Source organism: Labrus mixtus, chromosome 11 (assembly GCF_963584025.1).
Source record: "Labrus mixtus chromosome 11, fLabMix1.1, whole genome shotgun sequence".
Lineage (NCBI taxonomy): Eukaryota > Metazoa > Chordata > Actinopteri > Labriformes > Labridae > Labrus > Labrus mixtus.
The window spans coordinates 17,248,233-17,275,678 of NC_083622.1; the positions used below are offsets into that span (position 1 = coordinate 17,248,233).

A 27,446-nucleotide genomic window follows, 5' to 3' on the forward strand; every position below is an offset into this window, starting at 1 on the left:
TCCAGTGTTTTCAAGTTATGGTGCATTTACCGAGAGGTTGAGAAAAAACTGAGCGGAAAAACAGTTTGATCTGGAGAATTTATTATTGATTTCAGGAATGAGAGGTCACTCTAACATTGAGAAGAGAAAGGGCCTTAGTCATCCAACCTTCTGTGTTTTATTGCATACAGCTTTGTTTTGGCTTTTTGGCCAACATGGAAAAACACTGAAAATGATTTTGAATGGAGTAGTTGGAAAAAAGTTTGAAGATAGCCACTAAAAGATTCAAGAGTATACTAAGAGAGAAAAAAGAGGAAATGATTGAAAGCAGTAATGAAAGATGAAAGATAAAAGAACTACAGTAGTTAGTAAAAGAAAAATCATAGTTATGTTAAAGTAAGAGAATATTGGAAACAACTTTTTTGAAGCTTTAGATTTGTAAATCAAATTTTAAATAATAAAAGAACATGTCTGGAGAAAGCAGATATACATTATTCAAAACGAAAAAGTCAAGAGGTTTATTTCCCCCTCGCTACTAGGTACTTAATTACCTCAGACATTACCTTAACGTTAAATAACAACACCTTTATTATCAAGATGAATATAAGGCATCATACATCACAAAGCTGTATCTGTATATAGAAGGGGGAATGCAGGCAACATGTCACCTTTATGAATATTTAGTGCACATGATTTGACCTGCCCAAACTAAATGTATCAGAGGACTAAACTTTTGATAAACTGCTGGAGTGACTCGTAAGAAAATTCAGCAGAATGCGGGAAATTATTTTGAGCTTGAACATTCCTCCTGGAAACCCACAGACCCCCCAGTATAACATCAACATTACAAATATGAAACCAAACCTAAAACCTAGACAAGCAGTATTTTGAGAATGTGTCAAAGTGGGCTTCTTCTTTTTATTACTAATTTTCTTTTTTTACAAATCAGTGTGGCTGTTCAGTAAGAGAAAAAGAAACTATTATAAAGACAACTAAGAGCAATGGAACTGCTGATGAAAGAAAAAGGAACTATAGAAGAGCTCTAATAAGTTTAAATAATCTTAGAAGACAGAGAGGAAAAGCTAACACTACAAGGAGACGAGCAAGAAGCTAATTTAACATTCTACTAAAGTAAACAGGAAAGAAATGAGAAACATTATGCAACATGCAAAGGAGAAAGAGTCTTAAGCAAAGTTTTGTAAATGAGAGAGAAAAAATGAGAGAAAGGATGAAAGTCCAAAGGCAAGAAAAGATACAAAAAGTATGACAAGTCTAATGACTGTACAACTACACCTATACTAATAATACAGAACAAGAAATAAAGAGTAAATATAGAAGATAATAAATTAAAAAGTTGTCGGTCCACAGCAACATTTTATATATTCTAAAATGTGTTTTCTGTAGAGGAACGGAAAAGGAAGAAAAGAAGCATTAAGAATATAAATGAGAAATAAATTAAGAAGGAGTTGGAAACAGGTTGAATACAAGAATAGAAGGAAAGAAGCTCTTTACATTTTTTTAAAACCTGACTGACATAAAAACCTTTTCCTGAAATGTCAGGGTAGATCAATCAAATCAAAGGTTTGTTTGTATTTTTGCAACAGAGCTGTGTAGGATCAGAAAAACAAAAGAGTGGAAAAAATGTAATCAATAAAGGACAGAAGAGAAGGGAAGAGGAAAAAAAGGATTTATTTAGAGGTAAACATCAAACACACCAGAAACGAGTGAAACAGAAACTACGAAAAAGGCCGAGAAGAAAATGATCAATAAAAGTTGAGGAGGCATTCAGCAGCTCTGAGAGAGAACACAAGCAAAGAGTGAAATAAGGCACAGGAGTGAAGAATAAAGCTGAGAAAGAAAAAAACAACTTGGAGACAGTTTTTAATATCTGCAGCATACATATTAAGAAGAAGCTGTCTTTGAGCAAGGCCATCAGTCCTCAGTTTGTTAGTTAGACCAAATAAAGACAGATTTTCAATGCCAAGTCCAAAGTTTGGATTTAAAACGGGATTAAAGCAGTTTAGAAAAAATAAAAAAATCATTGGAGGTGAGGTACAAAAGATAGCCATAGGAACAGAAGCTACAATATACTGTATATAAGTGAGGATTAACAAAGAACAGAAAGGTGAAGCTAGAAGAAAGCTCGGCAGATTGAAAAAATGAAGGATAGAGATATGGGATTAATAAAGGCTGCTGGATTTAAAGCTAGAAATGTATGAGAGGTAGATTGTTAGAAAGGCTAAAAAACAAACAAAATTCCAACTAAGTCCAAACAAACATTAGTCCTGTGTTTGTAATAATGAAACCATAGTCACAGCTGTCTCTCAGTTGATAACTTAACAGTGTTGATACACGACTTGCCTCACACACACACACACACACACACACGCACACACACACACACACGCACACACACACACACACACACACACAGACTCAAACACAGATTTAGTAAATAGCTATCATCAAAAATATGTCATTAACTGTTGCACAAATGTTTTTTTGTACAATTTGACCCGTGATAGTAGATTGTACTCGCAAAAAATAATTCTCACAGTATTCACCACCATCTGGCCCTCCTGAAGTGTGAGCGAACATCTTTAAATACAGAAAACAATAATCCCTTAAAGGGTTTTCTTGTCTTATATGACATCTTCCTCCAAATAAGTATTGATCATTACAATAAGTCCTACAGTATTTACAACTTCAGTCCGTTTAGTCTCTCTAGGAGAGGTTGCGATGGAGACAAGGGGTGAATCCATCCCCACATTTACAAACTTTAAGGATCTTATCATCTGTCCTGCAGTGTCCATGGATAAGCCATTCCCAGAGTTCATGAGGGATGTCATCCCTGCCCCTGCCGGTAGTCTCAGTACGGGGTGAAGCGGTTATATCCTCCTCTGTACAAACTGGCCTGTTGAGAGAAACAGGTGTGAGCAGAGACGGTTGCACATGTAACAAGATAGCCTTCTCAGAGCCTGTATGGGTTTTTACTCACCATCGTACCAACTCCATATGTTGTTGTTGGTCCGACTGAGTGGTGATAGGGATCAGCAGTTGTGGCGTAGACCCGGCCATAGCTGTTCAAAAACATCAGAAGAAGATGTGAATTTCACTCAGAAACCCCTTACTGCATTTGAATGTTTTTTAATGTGACTTTTCTCCTGCTTATCTGGTACGATCCAACATGTTTTAGACTGGTCTCCAGATCTACTTAGGAAACTGTTTTCACTGACCAAATGAGATATATTATCCATCCTGTAAACTTTGGGTCTGCCTAGAGGGTCTCCTTCCAGTTGGACGTGCCCAAAAGTCCTCCAAAAGGGAGGTAAAAAGTAGGCATCCTAATCAAATGACCAAAACATCTCAGCTGACTCTTTCGATGTAAAGGACTAGTGGCTCTACTCCAAGCCCCCTTAGGGTTTAGGGTTAGGGTTGTAGATCAAATCAATGCTCTGATTTCTGGGTTAGCTCCCTTTTTACAATGACGCTTCGCCTGCCACCTCATTAACAGTTTAACCCTCGACCATCAAACTGCCCAAGTGCCTGCTGGAAGTGACAGAACCACACCATCTGAAAAAAGCTGAGGCGGCATTCTGATTTTCCCAAAATGGTAACTCTCCTCCCAACTCTGGCAGAAGCCAACTCTGTCCAACAACCTCTGTGCACGTGTTGGACTGTAGATATGGACACAGCTCTTAATTTTGTTATAAAAAGAAAGTAGCAATGGCTTGGTACACCATCCTCTCCAAAGGAATCTAATTAAGGATGAATGGTCATAGGCACAGCGCTCCTTCCCTGCCGAGTCCTGTTTTGCCTTTCTGAGATTTTTAACACTTTGCCAGAACTTTCTGAAGGCCAACCTCAAGTCCTCCACAGCCTCCACGGACCATTTTTCCATACTCTCGTTTTTACTTTGCAACCAGTAAAACCAGCCTTTGCGAGCTGCTATCTGTCTGTTGCTTTAGGAAGACCCTGATCTAACCAAGCCCAGAAGGCCTCCCTTTTTAGAACCATTTAGCATGAACTTGCAACACCACTTTTATCCACTAGTGGGTTCTTAGGTCACCCTGAAGACAGGCATGGACACATTTACAGTAGGGCCAAGTTTGTCAGCCCTCAAGGGGCCCCCTACTGATCTGGGGCCCCAAGCAGTTTTCCTGCCCTGCCCGCTCACAAGCAGCCCCTCTGCAGAGTGACCAATGTAGGTCTAGCTTTAGAAGTGCATTCGAAAACAAATCAAGGATTAGTAAATATGTGCAAAACATTGCCATAAGAAATACATGTGAGGACTGTGTGTGATGCCTACCCATCGCTGTAAGTTGCTGTGGCAGCAGATGCTGATTGAGCTACTCTGTAAGCTGCAGGGTAGCCTCCCTGCACCGGAAAAAAAAAACATGAATAAAGCTGCAACACTTTAAATAACCTTAAGGTGTAGTTATGTTAGACATGAGAATAGACTTACATAGACTTCTGCTCCATAGAGCCCATCCTGATATACAACCCTGATTAAAAAAAAGTGGTTAAAAACAACATTGAGCTGTTAAGCGGTGAATAAAATGAGTGTAGACCTGGCACTTGGTAATTGGGTCTTACCCGGGGTAGGCAGGTACAGCGGCAGGTGTTGCTGCAGCAGAGCGGATCGTGTTATAGACAGCTCGGCCTCGACCGCGCAGAGCAGAGCCCCGGTAGGCCAAGGTGGGAGTCGCTACAGGATAAGGGAAACTGGCAACTAAAGAGAATAAAAACAGTACAATATATGAAAAGTACCACAAATGTGATCTCTTGACAATTAGAGGTCATTGTTACAGAGAAGAGCTTACCTGTATAGAGTTCTGGTGCGTACATTGCCCCCATCATTGGGTTGATCTTCCACCCAGAAGCTACAACAAAATGAAGATGACAGTTAGTTTCATGTCTGTAAAGGTTCTCAGGCATCCAGGTCAAAGTAATTCAAGATTTTAAAGTAAGTAAGTGACAGTAAGTTTCTCTTTCAGGAGAAACAAACAGAAACCATCTCGGCTCAGTCTAAGTATAATGCACAGATATCATTGAGGTTTGTCGTACTTGAAAGTTCTCCATTCACAAGGGGCGTCTGGGGCTTCTTGGTAACTACTCTTGCTGTTGCATTGTTAACCTGGGATGGCACAGAGCAGGACAAAAGTAACGTTAAAGGCAAATCATGCTGAACATTGAGGAGGAAACCTAATAAGAGTAGGAAATTCTTCCTCACCTCAATCTTTCTACCCTCCACAATTGTCCCATTCAGCTTTTCCCTTGCCCGGTCAGCCTCAGCAGCACTTTCGAAGGTGACAAACCCGAAACCCTGCAGGATCACACAGTCTTACTCTTTGTTCTGTTTTTAAATTGTATTTTTCAGCTCTTGTCATTTTTCTGTGATGCTCACCTTTGAACCCCTCTCATTGAAAATTATTTCCACATCAAGGATTTTTCCAAATTGCTGAAAATGTCAGAAAAAGTAGCTCAGTTGAATGTAATTTTCTCAGTTTAGTTTACTCACATTGACAACAGTAATGTTAATGCATTGTTATGCAGAAAGATGGTGAGAATTTTATACCCCAAACATCTGGCGGAGGTCTGGGTCTCTGAAGCGAAAGGGGATGTTGGAGACGTGGAGGCGTTTTGGCTGGGCTTTACCTGACCCCTCCTCATCACTTCCACTTCCTGCTCCGCCCCCTGATGACACCGATATGCTCAAAGACTGGGGGTCAGAGGTCACAGTGGCCAAAGCATCCTCCTGACAGTAATAAAGTATGAAAACAGAAGGAGGAAGAGGGGAGGAGGCATGCATGATGTGGATGGAAGAGGAATGGACGAAAAGGAAGTGGACGTGAAAGAACAAACAAAAACAGAAAGATGGAACAAAAATGGAAAAAGAAAAGTATGAATGAATAGAGTAGGTGTGAAGATAAAAAAAAAAACAGGGAGAGGGCATCAGTAGGAAAGAAAAGAGAGAAAGAAGAAAAATCAAAGTGAATTCAGAAATAAAATTCAGCAACTTCTGATAATCATTTCATGTCTGTAATAGTTCAGTTGCTTAGCATCACGTCATTAGGCAAAGATCATTTTCATCAAGTAAAGTGATTCAAACCAAAGAGCATTCAGCAACCAGTGATTCCTCTCAGGCGCTTTAATCACAATAAATATTAATGAATCTGCCTCTAAAACTACTTTAATCAAGCTGTTGCAATTAAAAGTCATATACTTTTTTATCTCCTCTCAAGAGACAAGAAATACTGTGTTTATATTGTCTTATGATTACTCATGTTATATAAGCAGCTGTAATATTTTGTAAATACACATTAAACTCCCGTCATATTTAACTCATTAAAATGTGCCCATGCAGAAAAGAACCAAGACCTAATGTGCCAAAACCAAAACATTCACTCTCCCACAATGCACCACGATGCTAGTGTGTGCACATGTATGTGCATGGATATGTTGTTCAACCATTGCAAGAAAAAAAAAATGTTAAAGACACGTTTTTTTTAGACAGATGAATAAGTCCAAACAAGAAGAAGAGAGTGAAAAGGTCTGCAAAGAAAAAAATACAGCAGTGAGAGCAAGAAAGGGAGCAGAGTGCATTGGAAAGAAAAAAGAAAGCAGAGAAAAAGTACTGGAAAAACGCTGACACGTGAAAGAAAGTTGTAGTTTTGTATGCAGAGGTAAAGACTCAAAGACGTAGGATTATAAGTATTCTACCAAGAGGCAGATTTTTGGGCCTCAGTGCAGCAGTAAAGGGTCAAATTAAATGAAAGTGAACAATGCAAAGAAGGTGCGCAAAAAGCTTGAAAAGGGTGATGGGGAGGAAGGCAAAGAAGGCAGAGTTTAAACTGAACATTTCAAAAGTGTCAGTCTGGGGTCACGGTGCTGCTTTTCTGCCAGGGGTTAAAGATCGTTTGTCAAGGGGCATAATTAATGAGTTGGGGATAGACAGAAAAAGAGACACATTCACTCAGGGGAGTAATTTACACGCATAAACTCACACAGGCCACTGGATCACACTACACTGGTTTGCCATAGCTCACTATATAGTAGACAGCAGACTGTCCACCCAAACACACACCACAGACAGGCCACAGGGGAGGGGTGACAGGGAGAAAGGGTTGAGTTGGGAGGTGGTTTCATTTCACGATGCAGAATAATGTTTCTGGACCTGAGCGATATTTCAGAGGGGGAAAGGGGGTCATCTGGTCAGCCTCCCCCTTTGACCCCCTCCCTCCATGGCGGCGTCTCAACTTTCCTCACACGAAAATCAGCGCAGACCCAAGTATGTCAGGGGCTCTAGTAATAAAATATATAGATGGGGCCACAAAACACCATTTATAAGAGGAGGTAAAGTGATGTATAGCAGCAGGACCACAAGCCTGCCACAAAGATCAAACTAAACCCTCCGACCTTGTCATAGTGGACATTTTCATGCTTGAAGGTTATTTGATTTGTTTGTTATACTTTTAAACACTGCAAAAATATATCAAGGCTTTCTTCTGTCTTTTTGTTTCCCTAGCAAATATATTTCTGATGATAGAATATTTCAACCTGTTTCCGAATGCAATCACGTTTCCAATGAATTTTCAGAAGTGTAGAGTCATGCTAGCATCTCTGTGAAGCTGCAATTAGCGTAATGCTAATTTCAACATAATATCATGATCACAATGAAAATGTCACTGTTGACTATAAACAAATAACATATTTAACAGTTTGCCATTTTTAACATATACAATTTAAGATTATCTTGTGAGAGTTTTAACATGCTAAATCTAAGTGTATTCTACATTTCAGCACGCATGTGTGATTCTAGGCAGGGGCCAACAGGGGCCAGTGCCCCTGTAACACTGAGCTTAGTCCCCCCTGTGCACCCCCCCCCCCCCCAAAAGGAAAAGCCCCCCTCATAACACAAACCCAGTATTTGACTCAACAACCGGGCTCACAATCTAGTATTAAATACTGCTACTGAAACAAATATAAATCATGGTATTTAATGATGTGTTATTTAATGATGTGTTATTTAATGATGTGCGTGTGTGTATTTTTTTTAAAGCGATCATCTTTGTCTATTTTTCACCTGGGTTTAATGTTCCCCTCTGACAAAACAACTGGCCCCAGTTTTGGCCCCATCAGTGAAAGTGGTCTAGAACCGCCACTGACAGCACACTTAATCTTAGCTTTATGTGTTAGCATGATGAGATTCTGCTGATCATGTCGCCCCAGAAGAAGTCAGAGGATTACAAGATGTTTTTTTTAATTCTCTGTGGACATCGAGTATCTTTAAACATTTTTCAACCATCCATCAAGTAGTTGTTCAGACTTCTTTCTGAAAGCAGAAATGGGCAAAAGTGAGCTGTTTAAGCCTGGTTGAATATCAAACATAATGTTGTTTTTTAAAGAAGACATTTGGAGATTATTTCTTATGGAAAACAGGTTGAAATAATATCACTGTGCTGGTGGATGTTTAAACTTATTCTAGACGATACACGTAGCAGATCAGTGGATACATTTTTTTATTCTAAAATCAGAATAATTAATTTGTTCATTACATATATACTGTATGTTATTTTTCCTCAACACGAACCATAAAAACATGGCGTACAAAGTGTATGTTATTTTGTTTATTTTCCTTTTGACTTTACACTGTCAATATAGACCTAACACTGACTGCACAGCAACAATCTTGAAAGGTGATCTGTTTTATTGTTATCTAAATAAGACACATGGGAGAAGGAAAGTAGGGCTTTATTTTCATCAACAAATCCCCTCTCAGCTGCCCCCCCCCCCCTTTGCTGTGGTGTGAGCTGCATTCCCGTACATGGACAGCACAGTTGAAGTGGACTCTAAATATAGATGGAAACTCTATCTGCCCATGTTCCTCTGATAGGACATGTACTACCTGTGGCAGCGAGGCTTCTCAAAGTTAATGTGACACATTAACTTTGAGAAGATCATATTTAACTGGGGCAAGATTTTGTTCTTACCGTGTTACTGGATGTTAGAGCCTCTGCCCCGTCGTGCTGAGGGCCCTGATAGATTCTGAGCTGAGGATGTTCAGGATACTCTGAACCGGCATGTACAGAGCTAAAGTCAAGAGGTGGCAGTCTGCCTGCAGATGTTGGCGGGCCTTGACCTGGAGGAGGGTAGGAAGGGGGAGGTGCGTAGACCTGTTGCAGGGTGGGGTCACCGCTGCCGGGGCCGGCCTCCTGTGTGGGGCCTCCCTGATGAGGAGAGAGACAGAGAGAGGAATCAGCCCCTGATGACAAGCAAGGTATCAGATATCAGGGGGGTAAACAAAATAACCACAGTGTGGGTGTCCTTCGAGCGTTCCTCTTCAGCTATAATGAAGTGTTGTGATTTAGCATGAATAATTCATGATGTGATGTAAAATTTCTCACATATTGTAAATTGTTACAGCTCTTTGAATGATCCCTCCTATTCCTCCTTCCTTGCCTGAGTATTTCCACAACGCTACACTTCTTCTACAACAAACGCAATGGCAAAAGTTGCACATTTAACTCCTTTTGTTTGATATGTTTGATTCATCTGCAGATAAAATTGATTTCATTTTTTTATTTCAAAAATGTAAAATAAAGACAAAAATGAACCTGCAGACAGACAGAAAGAAAAAAATACCTTTGGCAAAGAGCGCAAAAGAAAAGTATGTAGAAGACATTGTCAAACACCAAGTTATGTTTGATGAACAGGTCTGAAAAGCGTGAAGAAGAAAAACACCAGCCACCATATATCCAGATATTCACATATATAGCCTGTAAACCATTACATTCATTACATTTGTTTATTATTATTTTATTATCATTTATTCTCCAAATATCTAATATTTACTTCTAATTATCTTTGTCTAAAAACATAAATAATTATATAATGCAACATATAATCAGCAGATATATTATAAAGTCACTTTATTGGTTAAGATCCCAAACGGAAAAATGAACAGAACATAAAAACATCAAACAAATTGCTCTACTTTAGTTACAATGTTAAAGTTATGTTTCTGCATCAGGAACTAAAATCCATTAATATAAAACACGGTGCATTGCTGTTCTATAAAATGAGGACTTCATGTGAAATTTGAAAAACTTGAGTTTTACTGGTAACAGAGCATTCCTGCACTGTGGTAATGTTAGAACTTTTCTTACCATTGCAACTAACAATGAAGCTGAAACACTTGATCAATCATTTAGTAAATCAACAAAAGTTGTCAAATAATTTATTGTTTATGTTTCATATCTTAGTCAAAAATAAGTTGGACCAAAGAGACAGGGAATTTTAACATTTAACTTAAACATTTATAGATGTACAACAGAGAGCGATAAACGATGAGATTAAATGTAATGTTACAGACGTCTAACTCTATGAATGACTGTAACTGTGACTGAGAAGCGTGAAAAGATCTCTAACATAAAGCCTGAATTCCGTCAAAATCACCTCACAAAAACAAGCTTAAAGTTAGAAACAGAAGGGCAGAGCGGAGAAATATTCATGTTGAGAAAAAGAGAGATCTCAACAGCACAGAAACAGAAGTGAACAACAACTCTAAACAAGTGATTTCAGAAGTTAGAAGCCAAAGCATTGTCTCACCCCTTCACTGCATTCCTCGATCTCTGCTGCATTGTCCAACAACTGCAGCATGTTTTAATGCCAGTTGACCACCCGCCTACTGCACCATAAGTTCTACTCATCCACCAATCACATCAAATGATTGCCACTTACCACTTCCAAAAGACCAGGAAGGGGGGGCTACACCAGCTGTGGTCATCTGTAACTGTCAATCACAGTAACTGCCTTCACTTTAAACACACACACACACACACACACACACACACACACACACACACACACACACACATGCACACAAACACACAGACACACGGACACACGTAAACACACACACACGCGCACACACACACACACACACACACGCACACACACACACACACACACACACACACACACACACATGCACACAAACACACAGACACACGGACACACGTAAACACACACACACGCGCACACACACACACACACACACACACACACACACACACACACACACACACACACACACACACACACACACACACACACACACTCCCTCTCAGTGCAGATGGCAGACAGAGCTCTGCCCCCCAGATGAGGTATTTTTAATGTAAATGCTCCTTCAGTACATGTTGCCGGTCAGTACATCAAGCTAAAGGTCGTCTCTAAGAATATCACTTTGAGAGGCCAGCTTGGTTTTACTACTTTTACTGGAACATTTTTCAATCAATATATCCAAACGATTCCCCCTATGTGGAATATGCTTTGTTGACGTGGTGAATTTATAATTCCTATATAATACTCGACTGTCGTTTCTGTTCTGTTATGAGTCACACCTGAGAAATAACCAGTGAAGTTAAACACTTAAAATGGTCCTTGTGTTAATTTTCCAGTATATTGTTGAAGTTAAGACAATACTAATGATCATATATCTGTAAAACATTATTTAAAGAAAGAATTCCTTGACACTTTAAAGTCAAAATCAGTCTGGAACATTAATAATATGGTAATTACACTCTAAATACAGTAGATGTGTATAAAGCTATAGCCGGCAGGATTATCTTAGCATAAAGACTAAAGATAGGATGGAATAGCTGGCAGTCTTGACACTTTTCTTCTTCTACTGATAAAATGAACAAAATGTTTAAAAATAACTATAAGTGAGATTACAGCTGAGATTGGTCTATTTTGTTATCTCTACTTGAACCTTGCTGTCTCCCCCTCTTTACAGACTCTATGTTAACAAAGATAGGATAACTGGCAGCTGGGACCACTCAGTGTGTTAACAAAGTATTCCTTTAATTCTGTTGCATTTATTCATATCCCATTGTTCTCTGCTTCACTTAATCAAAGTCTTAAAGCAGTTCCTCCATCACTGTATCCTAACAGACTGATAAATATATGTACATGCGTTGCCATGTGAGCAAGATGCCACGAGTTTGTCACCCAACTTTAGGATTTAGAAGGATCTACTTTAATTATAACTCAGCTGCTGCACTAAGAGGTGCAAAATTAGAGAGATGTAGATTGCAGATCTTATAATTAGGAAGGAATTGGAGTAAGGGATAATGATAGTGGGTCAAGTTCTCAAACCCAGAACACTTCAGTCTCTACCTCACAGGGTTTCAATGCATTAAAACAAGTTGTCGTTGTTTCTTTTGAGTAATTATCAGCAGATTGGAAAGATGTCAAGGGAAATAATACACCACAGATTATTTCCAGTTAATGTTTAGGATCCAACTATGTATAGGCCAATCACAGAACCTGGAAGGGATAGACTGCACTACAGCTATGTGTTTGTTCTTTCTTATATTATTGTCCTTGTTTGCTCTGGTTTGCTAACTCATTAAATAAAATACAATGCTCACATTTTCACTATAATATAAAATTCTAATGCTATTTAGGAATCACTTTGAGCATAAACGATCTGCGTTTAGCATGTTTGTTTGCTTAGCTTTTCATATTAGCAACACTACTCAAGGTAAGCGAGGCTAGTTTTTCCTGTTTTTGTTTGTCAAAGAAAGTATTTTGACCTGATGATGACGCTTCATGAAGAGTCAAGGGGTCCCAAAAGTACTACAACTCATCCTGAAGGAGACGTGAACCTTCATCAAATGTGTAACAAACCATTCCAGAAGTTGTTGAGAAAAGTCACAACACAAACAAGCATTTCCTTTTGACAATTTCACAGTTTGGGATCAATAAAGTAAATCTATGTCTCGGTCTATAACAGTTCATAAGAGAAGGAAGAACTTCATCTTCTTCTGGAGACCAGATACATTTCTAAATAATTTTGCAGCAATCCCGCCTTTGACTTAGAAATATCTACTGTAAGTCAAAGTGGTGAACCGATCTGTTTTCTGAGATTGCCGTCCCTTTGAGCCGTGGCAGTAGTGAGATTATAAAGTGTTTCCTTTGTTCCTTACTGGGAATTTACATGAATCTATTTTACACAGAAGCATGTTTTGTTTGTTGCTGTCATTCTTTCTCAGTCTGGACCTTTTTGTATGAAGCTGTAGTGATAATGTGATCGTGAGACTTTTCACTAAGTCTCAGTCACTAACTGCAACGTTTGCAACAGTTTTCTATACATATCAAATCAGCATGCCTGTATTGTATCCTAACAGATAATAAAGGGACATATAATGAAGATAACACAATCTCCTGCTTTACATTACCACAAACTATAACTATACCAGCAACTCTGCCTGATTCAGTATCACAGCGTCAGCAGGCGTACAGACTCTGTGTCCCCATGCTCCTCCTTGCAGGCTTTTTTTTTAATATCCATTTGTTCCCCTTTTTCTCTGGTCTCCTTCCTCAGCTGTCATCTCAGGGGCAGAGGTCAACAGCTCTGAGCCAGGTGCCTGCTGGGACAGCTGCCACAGGATTTACACACACAGACAGCAACTTTTACTGCAGATGTGGCCTTTGAGTGCTGCTGACTGAGTCACAAATGTTAGCCAACACATACACACACACACACACACACACACACACACACACACACACACACACACACACACACACACACACACACACACACACACACACACACACAACGCACCAAATATTCTCTTTACTTTCTTATTTTTTTCCTTATTTTTTTGTTCCTGTAATGATATTTGTAAATGTACATGTTTGCCTTTTATCAGGCAATTATGAGAACAGTACGGACGCAAGAGACAGAATGCAGAGGCTGACTTGTAACAAATCATTACTCTTCAAACAGATGCTGATCTTCAATCATACAGAAATTCTGTGGGAAATCACCCTGAATAATTTCACAGTACTATTAGAAGTAACATTTTAAAGTAGAAAAACAATTTCAAGCATTTGACAACATGTCTTATTTAATTCCTTTGGGTTTGAAACTCTTTTTTTTTGCTGTTGCTTAAATCACCTCCAAACATCAGCTACAATATGTCTATATCTGTTTGCTCTCAGTCTCCGAATATTCTGGAATAACCAAAGAGATGTGAACAACATACTCAAAAAGCTGTACTAGTTAGAATTGAAATACAAACCTGCAGGTTTCACACCTATTTTAAGTAGAGTTGACTGCAGGCAACAAGATAGGTGACAGATTATCTGCTCAGGAAAGGAGGGCTAAAAATACAGCTGGTGTGAAGCACAGAGACAAGGTAGACAGATACCAGATGCACTGTGGCATCAATGGTATGTCAGGGACACTTACACATGCACGCTGTACACACACACACACACATGCGTACTGCTGCTGGCATCACTGACACAAGTGGACTAAAGATAACCACTAATGTGTCCTTACTTTAAAATAAATTACAACTTTCGCAATCTATGTACTTCACCACAGTCCTTGTTGTGACTCCTTCATTTTTTTTCTCTGCATAAGATTTAAGTTTCTTACAAACAAGACATCGCTATCCTAAACAAGATGTAAGATGTGACTCATTAAGTTAAGAAAATAATTATGTTCTCTGTTACATCTAGAGCTTTGTTATAGCCATCAGCGAAGTTTTGGGGATGGTTTATGTGCTACACCAAAAACTAATTATTTATAACAGTAAGTAAGTGTAGGGCTGACAGAATGAGTTGATCAAAATGACTGATAAGAACAGAGATTCTTGAGTTTTGGGGGGAAAAAGGTGATAGTTTACCTGAACTATGCTTGGGTAGCATGTGGTTGTCTGTGGGTAGACAGGGAGTCCATAAGGCTGGAGAATCACAGTGGGTGAGGAGAGCATGGCCCAAACACCACGCACGGGTAGACAAGAAACGTCGGGGATAGGAGGAAAAGGAAAATCACAGCAGAGGAAAGGTTGATAAGCAAACGGGAGAGGCAGTTAGATTAGGAAAATAGAGAGAGAAAAATCTGAAAAAAAATCCCAGCAGGAGAGAACAGATGATCCAAGAGGTTGACTAGAAGTACGTTTTTTAGGACTCAATGGGCTTGCAGATGGCTCAAAGTAAAAAACACAAAGAAAGTCCACAAAACAAGGGAGATCCTGTCCGGAAAAGACAGGATAAAGAGCAATGAAACAGAAAGCAAGTGAGCGTCTGTTGGTCCATCAGTTGATCATGCAGCCTGACAGACAGAAACACATGCTCACAGGGTCCCATTTCAGAGTTATATAAATAGTCACCCATGTCCTTCTCTCGGAGTTTACCACCTTACCACCCTTACTCTTTGACATGCAAGACTTCTCACTACTTGTTACATACTTGTACAACAACAATCTATTCAACTGGAGCTCAGTGTTAAAAAACATAATGTAATACAGACCATTTTACTCCTTTTGAACCATAGTCTTCTATCAAGATTAAGATTAAGATTAAGATAAGATTAACTTTTATTGATCCCCGCAAGGGGAAATTTCAGTTTTTACACTCTGTAGTCATGCAACACACACATAGGCTGAAGTATATACACACATGCACACTTTATATATATGAAAACATGAACCATATTTATTATACACACTTCGAAAAGTTGTTTAAGTCACGCATGAGGCAACGTTTGCTGTTTAGACCACTGTCTGATTATATAATAGCATTAAGAAATGTAGCTACCTGCCAAGGAAGTTATGTATTAGGCAAACTCGCTTACTCTTTGCTGTCAAGGACTGTCCAGTGAACCCTTAAATTAGTCAAATAAAGTTAATGAACACATCAACAGGAGAGGAGTAACATATGCTTATTTTATTTTTAAACTGTATTTTAAGATTTAATGTATGTATAAAATAATCAAACTGTTACAATATCGAGGCGAGGTTGATAAATATCAGAAATCACAGGAAGGATTTAAAAACCTGTAGGCTATCAAGAAGAAGAAAATCCAACCGGGAAAAGGGAAGGAGAAATAATGATACAGAAGAAAGGATACAGGTAATAATCATGCATAAGTGTAGCCTACATAGTTTTTCAGCATGGGTACTTTCAACCTTTTTTAAACATTTGTTCAGCAATAAGTCATTAGTTTTAATTTAATTAATTAATTTTTGTGCATTCCACACTGGAGAAGATTTATCCAATCGACATGCATACTATTTATGTAATGCTGATGACAAAACGCACTTATATTATGTTAGCAGCTTCAGTGTTTTCAGCTGTCGTTAACTGTTTGACCAACAGAGAGCGACAAAATGAACATCATCACTTCCGTTTACGGTGCATGATGGGACATGTAGTGCATACGTGGGACCTATAAGTTAACGTGGACTTCCTTTCACGTCCTCTTTACTGCGCGAGCCTGAGCAAGACAGGTACGGTAACGAACCTTGTGCTATATGTTAACAGAATAAAACAGCGTTTGTGACTTTAAATGTAACAACTTTTAACAGGGTTTGAAAGTAGAAGACTGTTTATTGGTAACAGTCTGTTACTAACATAACACATCCTTGTTAAAGTCGTTTTTGAGTGAGAAGCTAATTCGGCTAAGCAACGTGGTGCGGCGCTGCGGCCTCGTCGTAATGCTGTGAAATAGCCGATGAAACCAAAACGTTTTGACTAGCTGTATTTTGAAACTATTTTTGACTTATCTCATTTATACCAATGTATTAACGCGGGATGGCAATTCGATGTAATGTGTAGTTATAGTTCACGTAAGATGTTTCTTATTATCACGCCACCACAAATAATCTCAATGAAATGGGATGAGGTTATAGTTTTGTGTTATTAAATAGAAATTGATACACGTTTCAAGCAGTCTTAACTTAAGTTGTATTAGTTCTTTACTTTCAGGTAGTTATGAAGTGAATATATATGGTGTTTTATTTTGGTAACATCAAATGTCTGAGTCTTTGCGAACACTTACTTGATAAATGTGACAAGTTAATAAAAACCTGACTCAATAGAAACCATAGTGAAACAGCAGTTACCTGCAAATTGTTTAACATATTTCCCCCTATGATGTTTTTACTTTTACTTACAAACTTTATCTGATGTTGCAGGCACATCTAAGCCGCCATGCCCGTTGCCAGGAGTTGGGTTTGTCGTAAGACATATGTCACCCCCCGTCGCCCCTTTGAGAAGTCCCGTCTCGACCAGGAGTTGAAACTCATTGGTATGCTGTGATTTTAAAGTCAAGTTGATGCTTTAAAAAGCAGTACTTGTATTTTCTAATTGCCAAAAATTAGACTAAACTTTTCTTCTTTTTTTTTTTTTTTCAAAGGCGAGTATGGACTGAGGAACAAGCGTGAGGTGTGGAGGGTCAAGTTCACCCTTGCCAAGATCCGCAAAGCTGCCAGAGAGCTGCTCACTCTGGACGAGAAGGACCCCAAGCGTCTGTTTGAAGGTAACTATAAGAAATTAAAATGTTAACGGGTGCATTGGCCGATGATTTAAATATCAACTTGTCAGACTTCCACATGGTGTCAAGAATTCCTCGTCAATGAGGCCAATATTGTAACTTTTCTCAAACTCTGCTGCAGTGTTCTTAAGGTTTGTAACAAGCGTGTGTGATTTGCCAGGTAATGCTTTGCTCAGGCGTCTGGTGAGGATCGGTGTGCTGGACGAGGGTAAGATGAAGCTCGATTACATCCTGGGTCTGAAGGTTGAAGATTTCTTGGAGAGGAGGCTGCAAACACAAGTCTTCAAGCTTGGACTTGCCAAGAGCATCCACCATGCCAGAGTTCTTATCCGTCAGAGGCACATTCGGTAAGCTCTAGTGCTCCTGGGAAAGAAAAATGTGATCAAAGGGAGGGGCCTGCATTTCCAGAGGGACTCATGAGAATCTCTCAATGCTTCCTCTTCCATCAGAGGACCATCAGCTTGTAATGAGCCCCGCTGAAATCAATTATCAGCAAGGTCAATTCGGTATCAAAACCGTATACCTTGTCAGTAGACATTGCCCAGAGCCAATCCTGCCGCTGAGGGCTTGGACTTTGCCACTATGGTGTTGTGGCTGTCTGGTAAGGTATGGGGGATTGCACCTCTGGCAATTAAAATGTGTAGTTTTATTCCCGTGTGTTACGATGTGGTGAAACTGAGGCTGATGATTTAACTTTCTATACATTCAGATTGTCTGTGGTGTCAAGAATTCCTCGTCAATGAAGCCTGCAGTAATTAATGGAGGGAAACTTAATGCGCATATTAAACTAAATAACTTTACCCTCCAAAAAAAATAACATTTTTATCCAGTAGAATTTCTGAACTATGAAATTACTCAAGTCATTAAAGGTGTTAGTCCCTGCCCTCATTGTATTTCTCCCTCTGCAGTGTGCGTAAACAGGTTGTGAACATCCCATCCTTTGTGGTTCGCCTGGACAGCCAGAAACACATTGACTTCTCCCTGAGGTCTCCATACGGCGGTGGACGCCCAGGCCGTGTGAAGAGAAAGAACGCCAAGAAGGGCCAGGGTGGAGCTGGAGGAGCTGACGACGAGGAGGAGGATTAAGAAGGATGTTTTGTAGGCAGTGTTGTGTTATGCTTCCTGTTCTATCGAATGTTTCAATAAAAATGTTGGGTCAGACCAGATAACTTGAGTCTTTCTTTTCTTCTAATGAAGTGTATCTAGAAAGTTAAACAGTTTTATATTCAAGAAATAGGAATATGCATAGAGTATTAAGTTGTTTCAGTCTTAGTACAATTACAAACTTTATATATAAACTGCTTGATTAACCAAAACTTGTGGCGTCTTGTAAGAAAGGGTGTATTTAAAAAAAAAAAAAAAAAAAAAAAATACCATTAAAACCCTAAACAACTGACTGAGAAGAACAGGCCAAGACATGTAATTGTGGCACACACACATTTGTAAGTCAACATGGTACAGCCCACGCCCCTTCTGTTTGAGTAGTACAGTCCTATTCCGCAAGGAGGCGTCACGTGTGTCGTCATTAACCAGGAAGTAAGCAGCTTGTGCTAACATGGTACCAGCTGTGTGATTCGATAGGTACATGGGTGTGCAGGGCTGTGCCAGAGACCGCATAGTTGTGAAATCGACGTAAACGAAGTAAGTGATTAAAATCCTGTTCAAAGTAGTGTTTGTTAGTTTATCACTCGTCTAGTGTGGCAGCAGATGAGTTTAATGATGATAAGTTTGGACAATGCTAACGAAGGCATGAAATACAATCAGTGGTTTAAACCCTGCCTCTTAACATCCACATCTTCCGAATCAATGTAGAGCTTTAATTTGTAATCCTTCTCATGATTTCACATCAATTGTGGTAATATTTTGAGTAGCACGTTGTGACCTCGCTCCGTGAAATATGCTACACCAAATAAAACGGAGTATCATCAAAGTAAGGTTACGTTGTTGTTGTTGAAACCTAATGTTAACACTTAAACTCAGTCATTGGGGAACTTGGTTTTGCAATGCAACAGGGTGACTGAAGACAGGTTTTTATCTTCTTTGAGCTGTACTTCCTGTGCTGTTGCCAACCCAGGTCATGACATTAAGTGATATCCCACTTTAAACAAGCAGACAACACCCTGAATATTTGTTCATAATGAATTTAAATACAATAGTAAATAAACATCTAAAATGAATGACTGATATCAATACTTAGAAACAGATCCACGAATGTCAACATGGAGAGAGAAAAAAAGGGTCAAACAAAATAAAACTATCACATGGACCTAATGGCACCATTTCTTTGTATTTTAATAGGCAATCCTTGGTGGTCTATTTGCACTTCGTCATGCTTTTATAATTACATTATACTTTACCTTTTCGTGTTTTATATAGTACAAGCAATAACCAACAACTTCAAAACCTACAATTCTACAATTCACTTAGCAGACGCTTTTATCCAAAGTGACGTACATCAGAGAGTAAGTACAACACAAGCAAGGATCTAGAAAAAAGGAAACAATGTCAGTAAGAGCAAACGATCAGCTTTGAGTCTGATTGGACACACAGGTGCTGACAGGCATTACACAGAGGCAAAGCACAACATTGACGGAAGTTCTTGAGAGTTCTAATCAGTATAGAAACCATCTTATAAGTCATCGTTATCAAACAAAAACCATCGTGACAACCATCATCATCATCAATGATATTATATTGTGATTAACTATTATTATGGGATGTCTAATCATGATTTTTTTCCTATTGTAACCCTGAAGTTGTTCAGTAAGAGACTGTTCAGATCTGAGCAGGGTTTCTGTGTCAGCAGAGCGATGTCTCCTGATGAGCTGGTGTACTTGGGAGTCCTCGCTGCTTCCATCCCTGTTGGATTCCTCTTCCGATACCTCAGTGAGTATTTTTTTCAGGTTACACTTTGAACCCAAATAACAGACATGTATGATTTAAATATGAGCAACATGTGTTTTTTTTATTTCAATATTTACCAAAGCTGAAATATAATAACCTCACAGTCTCTAACTCACTGTGTAACATAACATTTCTCTTTGTAATTTATCCTCTGAAATGTAGCCGTTTCTTTTCCTAGTTTTGCATTGTTGGACTAGTAAGTAATTATCAAAAACCTGGACCTGCTCGTGAACAGAAATGTTGCCTATCCTGCTATTAAACCTGACTGGACTGTTTCTTTAAAGGGAAGCCTCCTGTTCTTTGCAGCTGTAAAGAGGCTGGAGGTCGGCTGAGCAGCATCTGCTCCATAGACTCTTATTACAGATTAGTGATGATTAATCCCCTGTATGAGGAGAGACCTCGAATTAAAGTGAATCTTTTCTCGTTTTCAAGCGAGTAGCTTTCATGCATCTTAACCGTATGCACGCCTCTCAGTAAACAGTGGACTCGGTCTTACTGTGTTTTCAGGCTTCAGCTTGTCTGGATTTTGTTTTATAAACATTTCTCTTTTCATTAGATGTCAATTTAATTTGATATCTAATGTTCTTGCTATTTTGACCCTGACTGTTGTCTTTGGGCGTGAATTATTGTTTGAAAACATACAGTTAGATATCTAAGGGAGCATTGCCAGATCTCTGTGTGGAGTGTAAATAAGAAAATGTGAAGAAGGTGGAACATTGAACAAAAACAAAAATCATCTAAGAACAATATTTGTGACCATATGTCTTTTTAAATGTCACTGCATATTACAATAGATAGATAGATAGATAGATAGATAGATAGATAGATACTTTATTGATCCCGAGGGAAATTCAAATCTGTGTGTTCTTTTTCTTTGCCAGTCTTGGATTTAAAAAACAATTATCACATGACTAAAGATAACGAGAGAACAAGTGTACTTTACTGTGACTTTAACTTCTGATTATTAATAATATTTAAATGATAAAAGACGTTTGATTTTCAAAGTTGTCTTCAGCAACAACCTCTGTTGACTCAAGTGACATCACTTGAGGCAAAAAAAAATGCTGTGTTTTGGGCCACAAAAAGCTTTATACAACTTTCTCACAAAGACAGGAATTCTTTCCAACACCTGGAAACAGATTTGAATGAGTTCCCCCTCAAACCGCGTTACTTATTGCAGAAACATTTTTTTACAGATGTACAAATGGCTCCTTTATAACCTGCTGCTGTAAACATTTCATCTTAGTCTATTTTCAGTGCTGCTTGTGAGAGAATCTTACAGATTTTATGACACTTCATGCTCTCTTAGGTACTTTTTTCCGAGCCCATTGATCTTGTGTTTGATGTTTGTTGGCGCTTGAACTGATTACTGAATCTTCTTACTTTCACTTCAGGTCCTCCTGTGAAGCAGGGAGCAGCTCTTCTTCTGGGCCTCTCCATCACTATCGCCACCTGTAACATCCACACACTCCACTCCTTGCTGACAGTGATTGGAACATGGATTATTATAAAGAGCAGCTGGCGGTGAGAGACAAACATGGATTCCTTATTGAACTTCTTTCACTGTGTAACATTTAGTGTTACTTCAAATGTCAGACCAGTATGCGTGCCAATAGTAACTATCTGCATTGATTCATTCTGGCAGCATGTAAAGTCATTTATTTATAATTATACAAATGAAAAAAATGTCTCTCTTGAAGCCTGATGAACTGCTTATGTTGTCATACAAACAAATCAAAAACCATTTTTAATGTTCCAATACATTTCACAAAGAAAACTAAAAACAAGAACAGGGAACCAGAGATTTTTGTGTTTTTTTTGTTGTCTAGGCTTGACTTAAATAGATGATGAATGGGTTGAGTTATAATTGTAATGTTAACTTACTAATAACCTCTTGATACCAGGCATGCACCAGCTCTCTGTCTCAGCTGGACCTTTCTCTACCTCCTCTTCTTCCGGCTGGTCACTTGGTTCGGGCTGCCATCTCCGACACCTTTTGCCAACGCCGTCCAGCTTCTCCTCACTCTCAAGGTACAGCAGCCTACTCAGTGGATACAACTATCACAGCAACACTCATCATCCTCACATCCTGGGCATCTTTGTGAACTTCTGATGTTCTGTTTTCGGACTCTTAAACTAGATGGTGAGTCTGGCAAACGAGGTGCGCAGCTTCCACGTGGAGAAGAAAGAGGAAGTGAGCTCCTTTGCCAAGTCGTCTGTCATCATTGGTCTGACTGAGGAGCCCTCTCTCTACGATATTCTGTCCTATAGCTACTGTTATGTTGGTATAATGACCGGTAAGTCTGTGGGAACATGTGACACTTTGCAGAGTCTGGTCTGTTTATATTCATGTGTGTTGTTGTTGTTTATTTGCTTTTGCATGAATTTTAACTGTTGTCTCTCTTTGTCTTGCTCACCGCTACTTGTCCAATATTGTGTGAGTCCATATCGTTTTCAGTATCACCACTTCTGTTTTTGTTCATACTTCTCTTTTTGTCTTTCTTACTCCCCTCTCCCACCTTCTCTTCATTAAAACCACACTGCCCTCCACTGGTCCAACTCTTGTCCTGCATTCTCCCCATTTTACATTTCTTGTCGATCAACAACATCTTCTCAACGCTGCCTTTATTCCTTTATCTCATCCCTCCGTGTCCCTTAAGGTCCCTTCTTTCGCTTCCAAACGTACGCCGACTGGCTGAGGCAGCCAAGCCCGCAGACCCTGCCCGGCTGGTTGCCGTGCCTACAGCGTCTGAAGCTGGTTCCTGTCTACGGCGCTCTGTTCCTGGCTGTAAACTCGGTCTTTCCTCTGGCCTACGTTCGGTCAGAGGAATTCCTGGATCAGAACTTTTTCTTTAGGTACTTTAACAATACATGACAGCCCTGAAACTGTCTTTTAATAACATAACAATACCAGGTATAGGAGTTGTAGATTATGTTATTATCATTCAAATAAGATGTGTTTATAATGTGTTTTTAGAATGATAAAAACCTGAACATGAATTTAAATATATATTACAGATTTGTATTAATTGCTTTCACTTTTTTTTCAGGCTGGTCATTGACCAAAACGTGGATGAGACATTTTAGGGTCTTAGAAACTACACACTGATAATGAAATACTGGTTTTTGTCAGATGTATTTCTTTAAAACTTTTAATTACCATTTCGGAATGTTTCCTAAATTGTTCAGGCACTCTGTTATTAGACTCTGTTTGCATATTGTACAACATGGCTCTACTTACATTTCTTCGGTTTAGGTCTAAGTAAAAAAAAGGATTCCTGTTGCTTAAAGTTACGACTGTGCATGACCCAGTTTTACTTAAGTCTTAGTATTAACAATATCTCTGCAGTTGTTTTGTAATCTAGAGATGACAGGTTTAATTTTCCTCTCTCTGTATCCGCAGGTTCTTCTACATGATAGCTGTGTTCTTCGTGTTCCGAATGCGTTTCTATGCAGCCTGGTGTGGAGCTGAAGCTGGCTGTATCAGTGCAGGTCTGGGCTGCTATCCAGAGAAAGCTCTGTCCAAACCTGGAGGAGGACCCACTGTCATCTACAGGTACATAATCACCTGAATAACAAGTTATTCAACGAGGACGCATCAGTTATTGCTCACTGATGTCTTGCCCTGTTGGGTGTTGTTACAACGTTAGTTTTGCTGCCAGTTTGTTTTCTCTGATTCTCTAATTTTGTTTCTTTTTTTGGTCAGCCCTGATCCCACCGCTGAAGAAAAATATGACTTCAGAACCATCCAGAACATCGACTGCTATAACACTGACTTCTGTGTGAAGGTCCGGCACGGCATGCGTTACTGGAACATGACAGTGCAGTGGTGGCTGCATCACTACATCTACCCCAATTCTCCCTTTAAAGCCTACACTCTCAGGTAAGGCTCTATATGCTCTGGTTATTTCCATGAATCTCTATTCTGTGCTTGGGCATTTAAACGTAAACTACTGTAAAGCCTGTGCAATGAAATGAAATCTCATCGCGATTATCTTGTGAGGTAGCAGCAAGCATCTACTGATTTAGCATGTTGGCAGTTTTCCAGTTATTCTTATTCTCTTTATCTACCAATGAACTGAAGTCTTGAAATAAACATTTTCTGTAAGGATACCATTGAAGCACTTTAACGTCAAAGTTCTTCACTGGTATCTGGTATTTTAGTCAATCTTTTTTTTACATCAGAATATTGAATTTGAACAGATTGATCTTGTGATGTATCTATCATGTACTGCATATATTAGAAACCTTATATATTTCTCATTAAATTACTTAATTCCAAAGTAATACCTGAAGCTGCGACCCATCCTGATCTCGCCACAGCATCTTTATTTTTCTTACCTGAATTTAATCAGCTGGCAGAAATCAGAATCCCTCACAGTGTGAATGACCTCAGCTTCCCTCCTGTCACTCTCAGGGCTGGTTGGACCATGTTCATCAGTGCATACTGGCACGGCCTCCACGCCGGATACTACCTCTCCTTCCTCACCATCCCCCTGTGCATCGCAGCTGAGTCTGCCATGGAAGCCTCAGTCCGAGTCAAACTGGGCCCTCGTGGACAGAACATCTTTGACTGGGTCCAGTGGTTCCTGAAGATGAGGGCGTACGACTACATGTGCATGGGCTTTGTGCTGCTGAAGGCCTCTGACACCATCAACTACTGGACGTCCATCTACTTCATCATGCACATTATCGCTGTTTGCTGTATAGTCATCGGAAATGTCCTGAAGGGAGGGAGAAGAGGGGGCAAGGAGGTAGAGAAGAAAGAGAACGTGAAAGAGACAACTGGAGAAAAAAACGACTGAATGGAGAGACAGATTCTTCTTCAGATATGAGAAGAGTTACATCAAAACAAGAACTTCCAACATTGATCGCACAAACACTTAACTCTCAAGCAACAAAACATCCCACACGTCCATTTGGATCTCTTGTTTACAAAATAAAGTTCAACTGGATTTCATTCAAATTAGATTAAATCAGACAAAATGTAAAACCTGATAAAGGTCAACATTTTAATTCACATGTACATATACATAACAAAACTGTGACCTCTGGGAGAGGAATGTTTGAGATCAATGAATGTCACTTTTATAGTGTGAATGGAAACCTGGGTTGAAATAGTCGATGAGCTCCCCTGTATCTACTCTGTCTGCCTGTACAGTATGTGTGCATTTATTCCATGAAAACATTCCCAGTGAAAAGCTGTAACACAGGTCAAAATGATGTTGTTTAAAAGTGAGGATTATCAAAATATAGCAGGTCCAGTCCAACAAGAAACCTCATTATGATCATATAAATAATGAAAAGGGGGGCCAATTTACTGAGATTTGATTGGATTAGTTTTCTTACATAACAAACACTCAGTTTAATGTTACAATGTATGAAGTGTGGAGGGCAGAAATAATAGATTATGTTGAATGTGCCATTATTATTACGGTTCAGATGTCAAAACCTGTGTGAGAGTATTTTCAAAGCTTTGGTGAAAATAATTCTGCTGCCATCTAGTATCTCAAATCATCAAATAGTTTTTTTTTTTTTAACAACAATGAGTGGTCAAAACAGAGTAATGCTTTTGTTAAATCATCTTAACAAACACGTATTAGTTCACTTAATGCAATATACAAGCATCATGGTGCTCCACCAATTTCAATATCCAGATGTCCAGATGACATTTTGTTTTTCTGTTAACATTTTTCAGATATTTTGTTTTTAGCTTCCTAAATCAATTCCACTCTTACAACATTCTGACTTTTCCTGAATATTTCTTTGCGAGGACTTACTCTTGTGATCCAGTGAATCCAGCTATTCCCCCCCCCCCCCCACATACTCTTATTCTGTATCTGTAAGCACATCAGATCATACCAGAAACATAAGCACTGTCAGCTCTATAGAACAGCGTAGCATAGAGTTCTCTTTAGTGAAGAGTCCGCTGTGTGGAAGAGCGAAAGTCCATTCACTGCCAAAAATGTTCTCTGTACTGCCATCACGGACCATTCAGGGTTGGGACCAAACATTGGATAACAAAGAGTCGTCTGTGTTGCATCATAACTACAAGCTGCCAATGTTGTCCATGAATAACAGCACAGTTAGAGCTGGGCAAGGAAACCATCTACACAAATTTGAACCAAATGTCACGTAAATCCATCCAGTAGTATTTCTGTCATCTTGCTGACAGAAAACCAAAAGATCCAAAGACAATCCCCAGTGGGAGTGATGATCACAGTAAACTGTCACATTGTCATGTGACCTCTTAGATGTCTAAAAGAAAAACGTGAGACTGCTCTGAAAGATGTATTCAGGCAGAAGACATTTCTATAGTTGTTAACTTTATGACTTAACGTCATGTTATTCTTCTACTCAAAGTTCATTTTGATAATGTTGAATCGTGCTCACAGTAAACCAATGTATTATTGGACACACTGTCAGGCCTTCTTTCACAACTGTGTCCTCCTGTGAGGCAGCATCACTGCTTTAAGCGAGCGTGACTGCCTGAGCTGAAAGTCTTATTTCCTTATGTTATATTGTTATCGATCTCATTTAACTTGCAAACAGATTATTTGTTTACCCTCTCAGTGCCACAAAAGAGCCCTGTTTCTCTCTGTTTTTATTATTTTACAGCAAAAGTTGTGATGACTCTGGTCCCTGTTTACTTCTCATGTTGTTTTCCAGCCTCACTGTCTGTAACACACTCCTCCCTGCTCTGTAACACTCAGACACATATCAACCTTTCCTGGCAAATATAACCCACACGTGTCCTCATTTATGAAATACTTCCTGGTATGATTGTCATTGAGTTATTTGTATATTTTGACCTTTATACTTACCTTGAGTATGCAGCAAAGATTAAATGAGTTAAGAAGCTTTCTGGGTGTCAGACGGGGAAATCATTGACTCTCCTGCATCAGTGAATGCAAACACACCTGCAGAGTTACTGCCACACAGAGTTTAATCTTCATATTAAACACTCAAGAACATGTATAGAACGCTTTCATGATGAATGTAATAGTCATTGAGGGTTCATTCACAATGTCAAAGCTACATTTTTTCTTTTGTTGCCATCTTTGCCTGTCATTAAAACTCACCAAAACTGTTCCTGAATTGTCCATTGTGCTCAAGAGACCTTTATAACCCCCTTTAATAACACAAGTTACTGAAGGTTAGTGCGTGTATTGATGCTACTTTTCCTCGCTTTGTATTAAACCGT

The 27,446-nt window shown here is 39.2% G+C and overlaps 3 protein-coding genes across 5 annotated transcripts; 2 read left to right on the forward strand and 1 right to left on the reverse strand.

Moving 5' to 3' along the window:
* Nucleotides 1–1,649: 1,649 nt before the first annotated feature.
* On the reverse strand, nt 1,650–15,109 carry rbfox1l (RNA binding fox-1 homolog 1, like). Its single transcript, XM_061050368.1, has 12 exons — nt 14,688–15,109; nt 8,973–9,209; nt 5,558–5,737; nt 5,387–5,440; nt 5,213–5,305; nt 5,047–5,116; nt 4,803–4,862; nt 4,576–4,711; nt 4,445–4,484; nt 4,289–4,356; nt 2,978–3,059; nt 1,650–2,893 (listed from the first exon to the last, which is right to left on the reverse strand). The coding sequence occupies exons 1-12, from the start codon at nt 14,772–14,774 to the stop codon at nt 2,849–2,851; spliced, it is 1,152 nt and encodes a 383-aa protein (XP_060906351.1). The 5' UTR covers nt 14,775–15,109; the 3' UTR covers nt 1,650–2,848.
* Nucleotides 15,110–16,204: 1,095 nt separating this feature from the next.
* On the forward strand, nt 16,205–18,507 carry rps9 (ribosomal protein S9). Its single transcript, XM_061050370.1, has 5 exons — nt 16,205–16,292; nt 16,980–17,092; nt 17,201–17,323; nt 17,499–17,685; nt 18,247–18,507. Exons 2-5 carry the CDS (start codon nt 16,996–16,998, stop codon nt 18,422–18,424), a joined length of 585 nt encoding a protein of 194 aa, XP_060906353.1. The 5' UTR covers nt 16,205–16,292; nt 16,980–16,995; the 3' UTR covers nt 18,425–18,507.
* A 350-nt stretch (nt 18,508–18,857) lies between these two features.
* mboat7 (membrane bound O-acyltransferase domain containing 7) lies at nt 18,858–27,332 on the forward strand. Of its 3 annotated transcripts, none has more exons than XM_061050372.1 (9): nt 18,858–18,979; nt 20,142–20,224; nt 21,637–21,766; nt 22,147–22,273; nt 22,383–22,539; nt 22,903–23,098; nt 23,646–23,798; nt 23,949–24,125; nt 24,660–27,332. In XM_061050372.1, the coding sequence occupies exons 2-9, from the start codon at nt 20,149–20,151 to the stop codon at nt 25,045–25,047; spliced, it is 1,404 nt and encodes a 467-aa protein (XP_060906355.1). In that variant the 5' UTR covers nt 18,858–18,979; nt 20,142–20,148; the 3' UTR covers nt 25,048–27,332. The 3 variants fall into 3 exon arrangements, with proteins under 3 accessions (XP_060906355.1, XP_060906354.1, XP_060906356.1); XM_061050371.1 differs by having other exon boundaries at nt 18,864–18,979; nt 20,145–20,224; XM_061050373.1 differs by having other exon boundaries at nt 18,867–18,979; nt 20,095–20,224.
* Nucleotides 27,333–27,446: the final 114 nt, after the last annotated feature.

Coding starts and splice junctions, on each gene's coding strand:
- rbfox1l (XM_061050368.1), bottom strand. CDS start 14,774: ATGCTCTCCTCACCCACTGTGATTCTCCAGCCTTATGGACTCCCTGTC. Junction 5,738..8,972: donor CTCTAACATCCAGTAACACG/GTAAGAACAAAA, acceptor TATTACTGTCAG/GAGGATGCTTTGGCCACTGT. Junction 5,441..5,557: donor ACCTCCGCCAGATGTTTGGG/GTATAAAATTCT, acceptor TGACATTTTCAG/CAATTTGGAAAAATCCTTGA.
- rps9 (XM_061050370.1), top strand. CDS start 16,996: ATGCCCGTTGCCAGGAGTTGGGTTTGTCGTAAGACATATGTCACCCCC. Junction 17,093..17,200: donor CCAGGAGTTGAAACTCATTG/GTATGCTGTGAT, acceptor TTTTTTTCAAAG/GCGAGTATGGACTGAGGAAC. Junction 17,324..17,498: donor CCCCAAGCGTCTGTTTGAAG/GTAACTATAAGA, acceptor GTGATTTGCCAG/GTAATGCTTTGCTCAGGCGT.
- mboat7 (XM_061050372.1), top strand. CDS start 20,149: ATGTCTCCTGATGAGCTGGTGTACTTGGGAGTCCTCGCTGCTTCCATC. Junction 23,099..23,645: donor GATCAGAACTTTTTCTTTAG/GTACTTTAACAA, acceptor CTGTATCCGCAG/GTTCTTCTACATGATAGCTG. Junction 24,126..24,659: donor TTTAAAGCCTACACTCTCAG/GTAAGGCTCTAT, acceptor TGTCACTCTCAG/GGCTGGTTGGACCATGTTCA.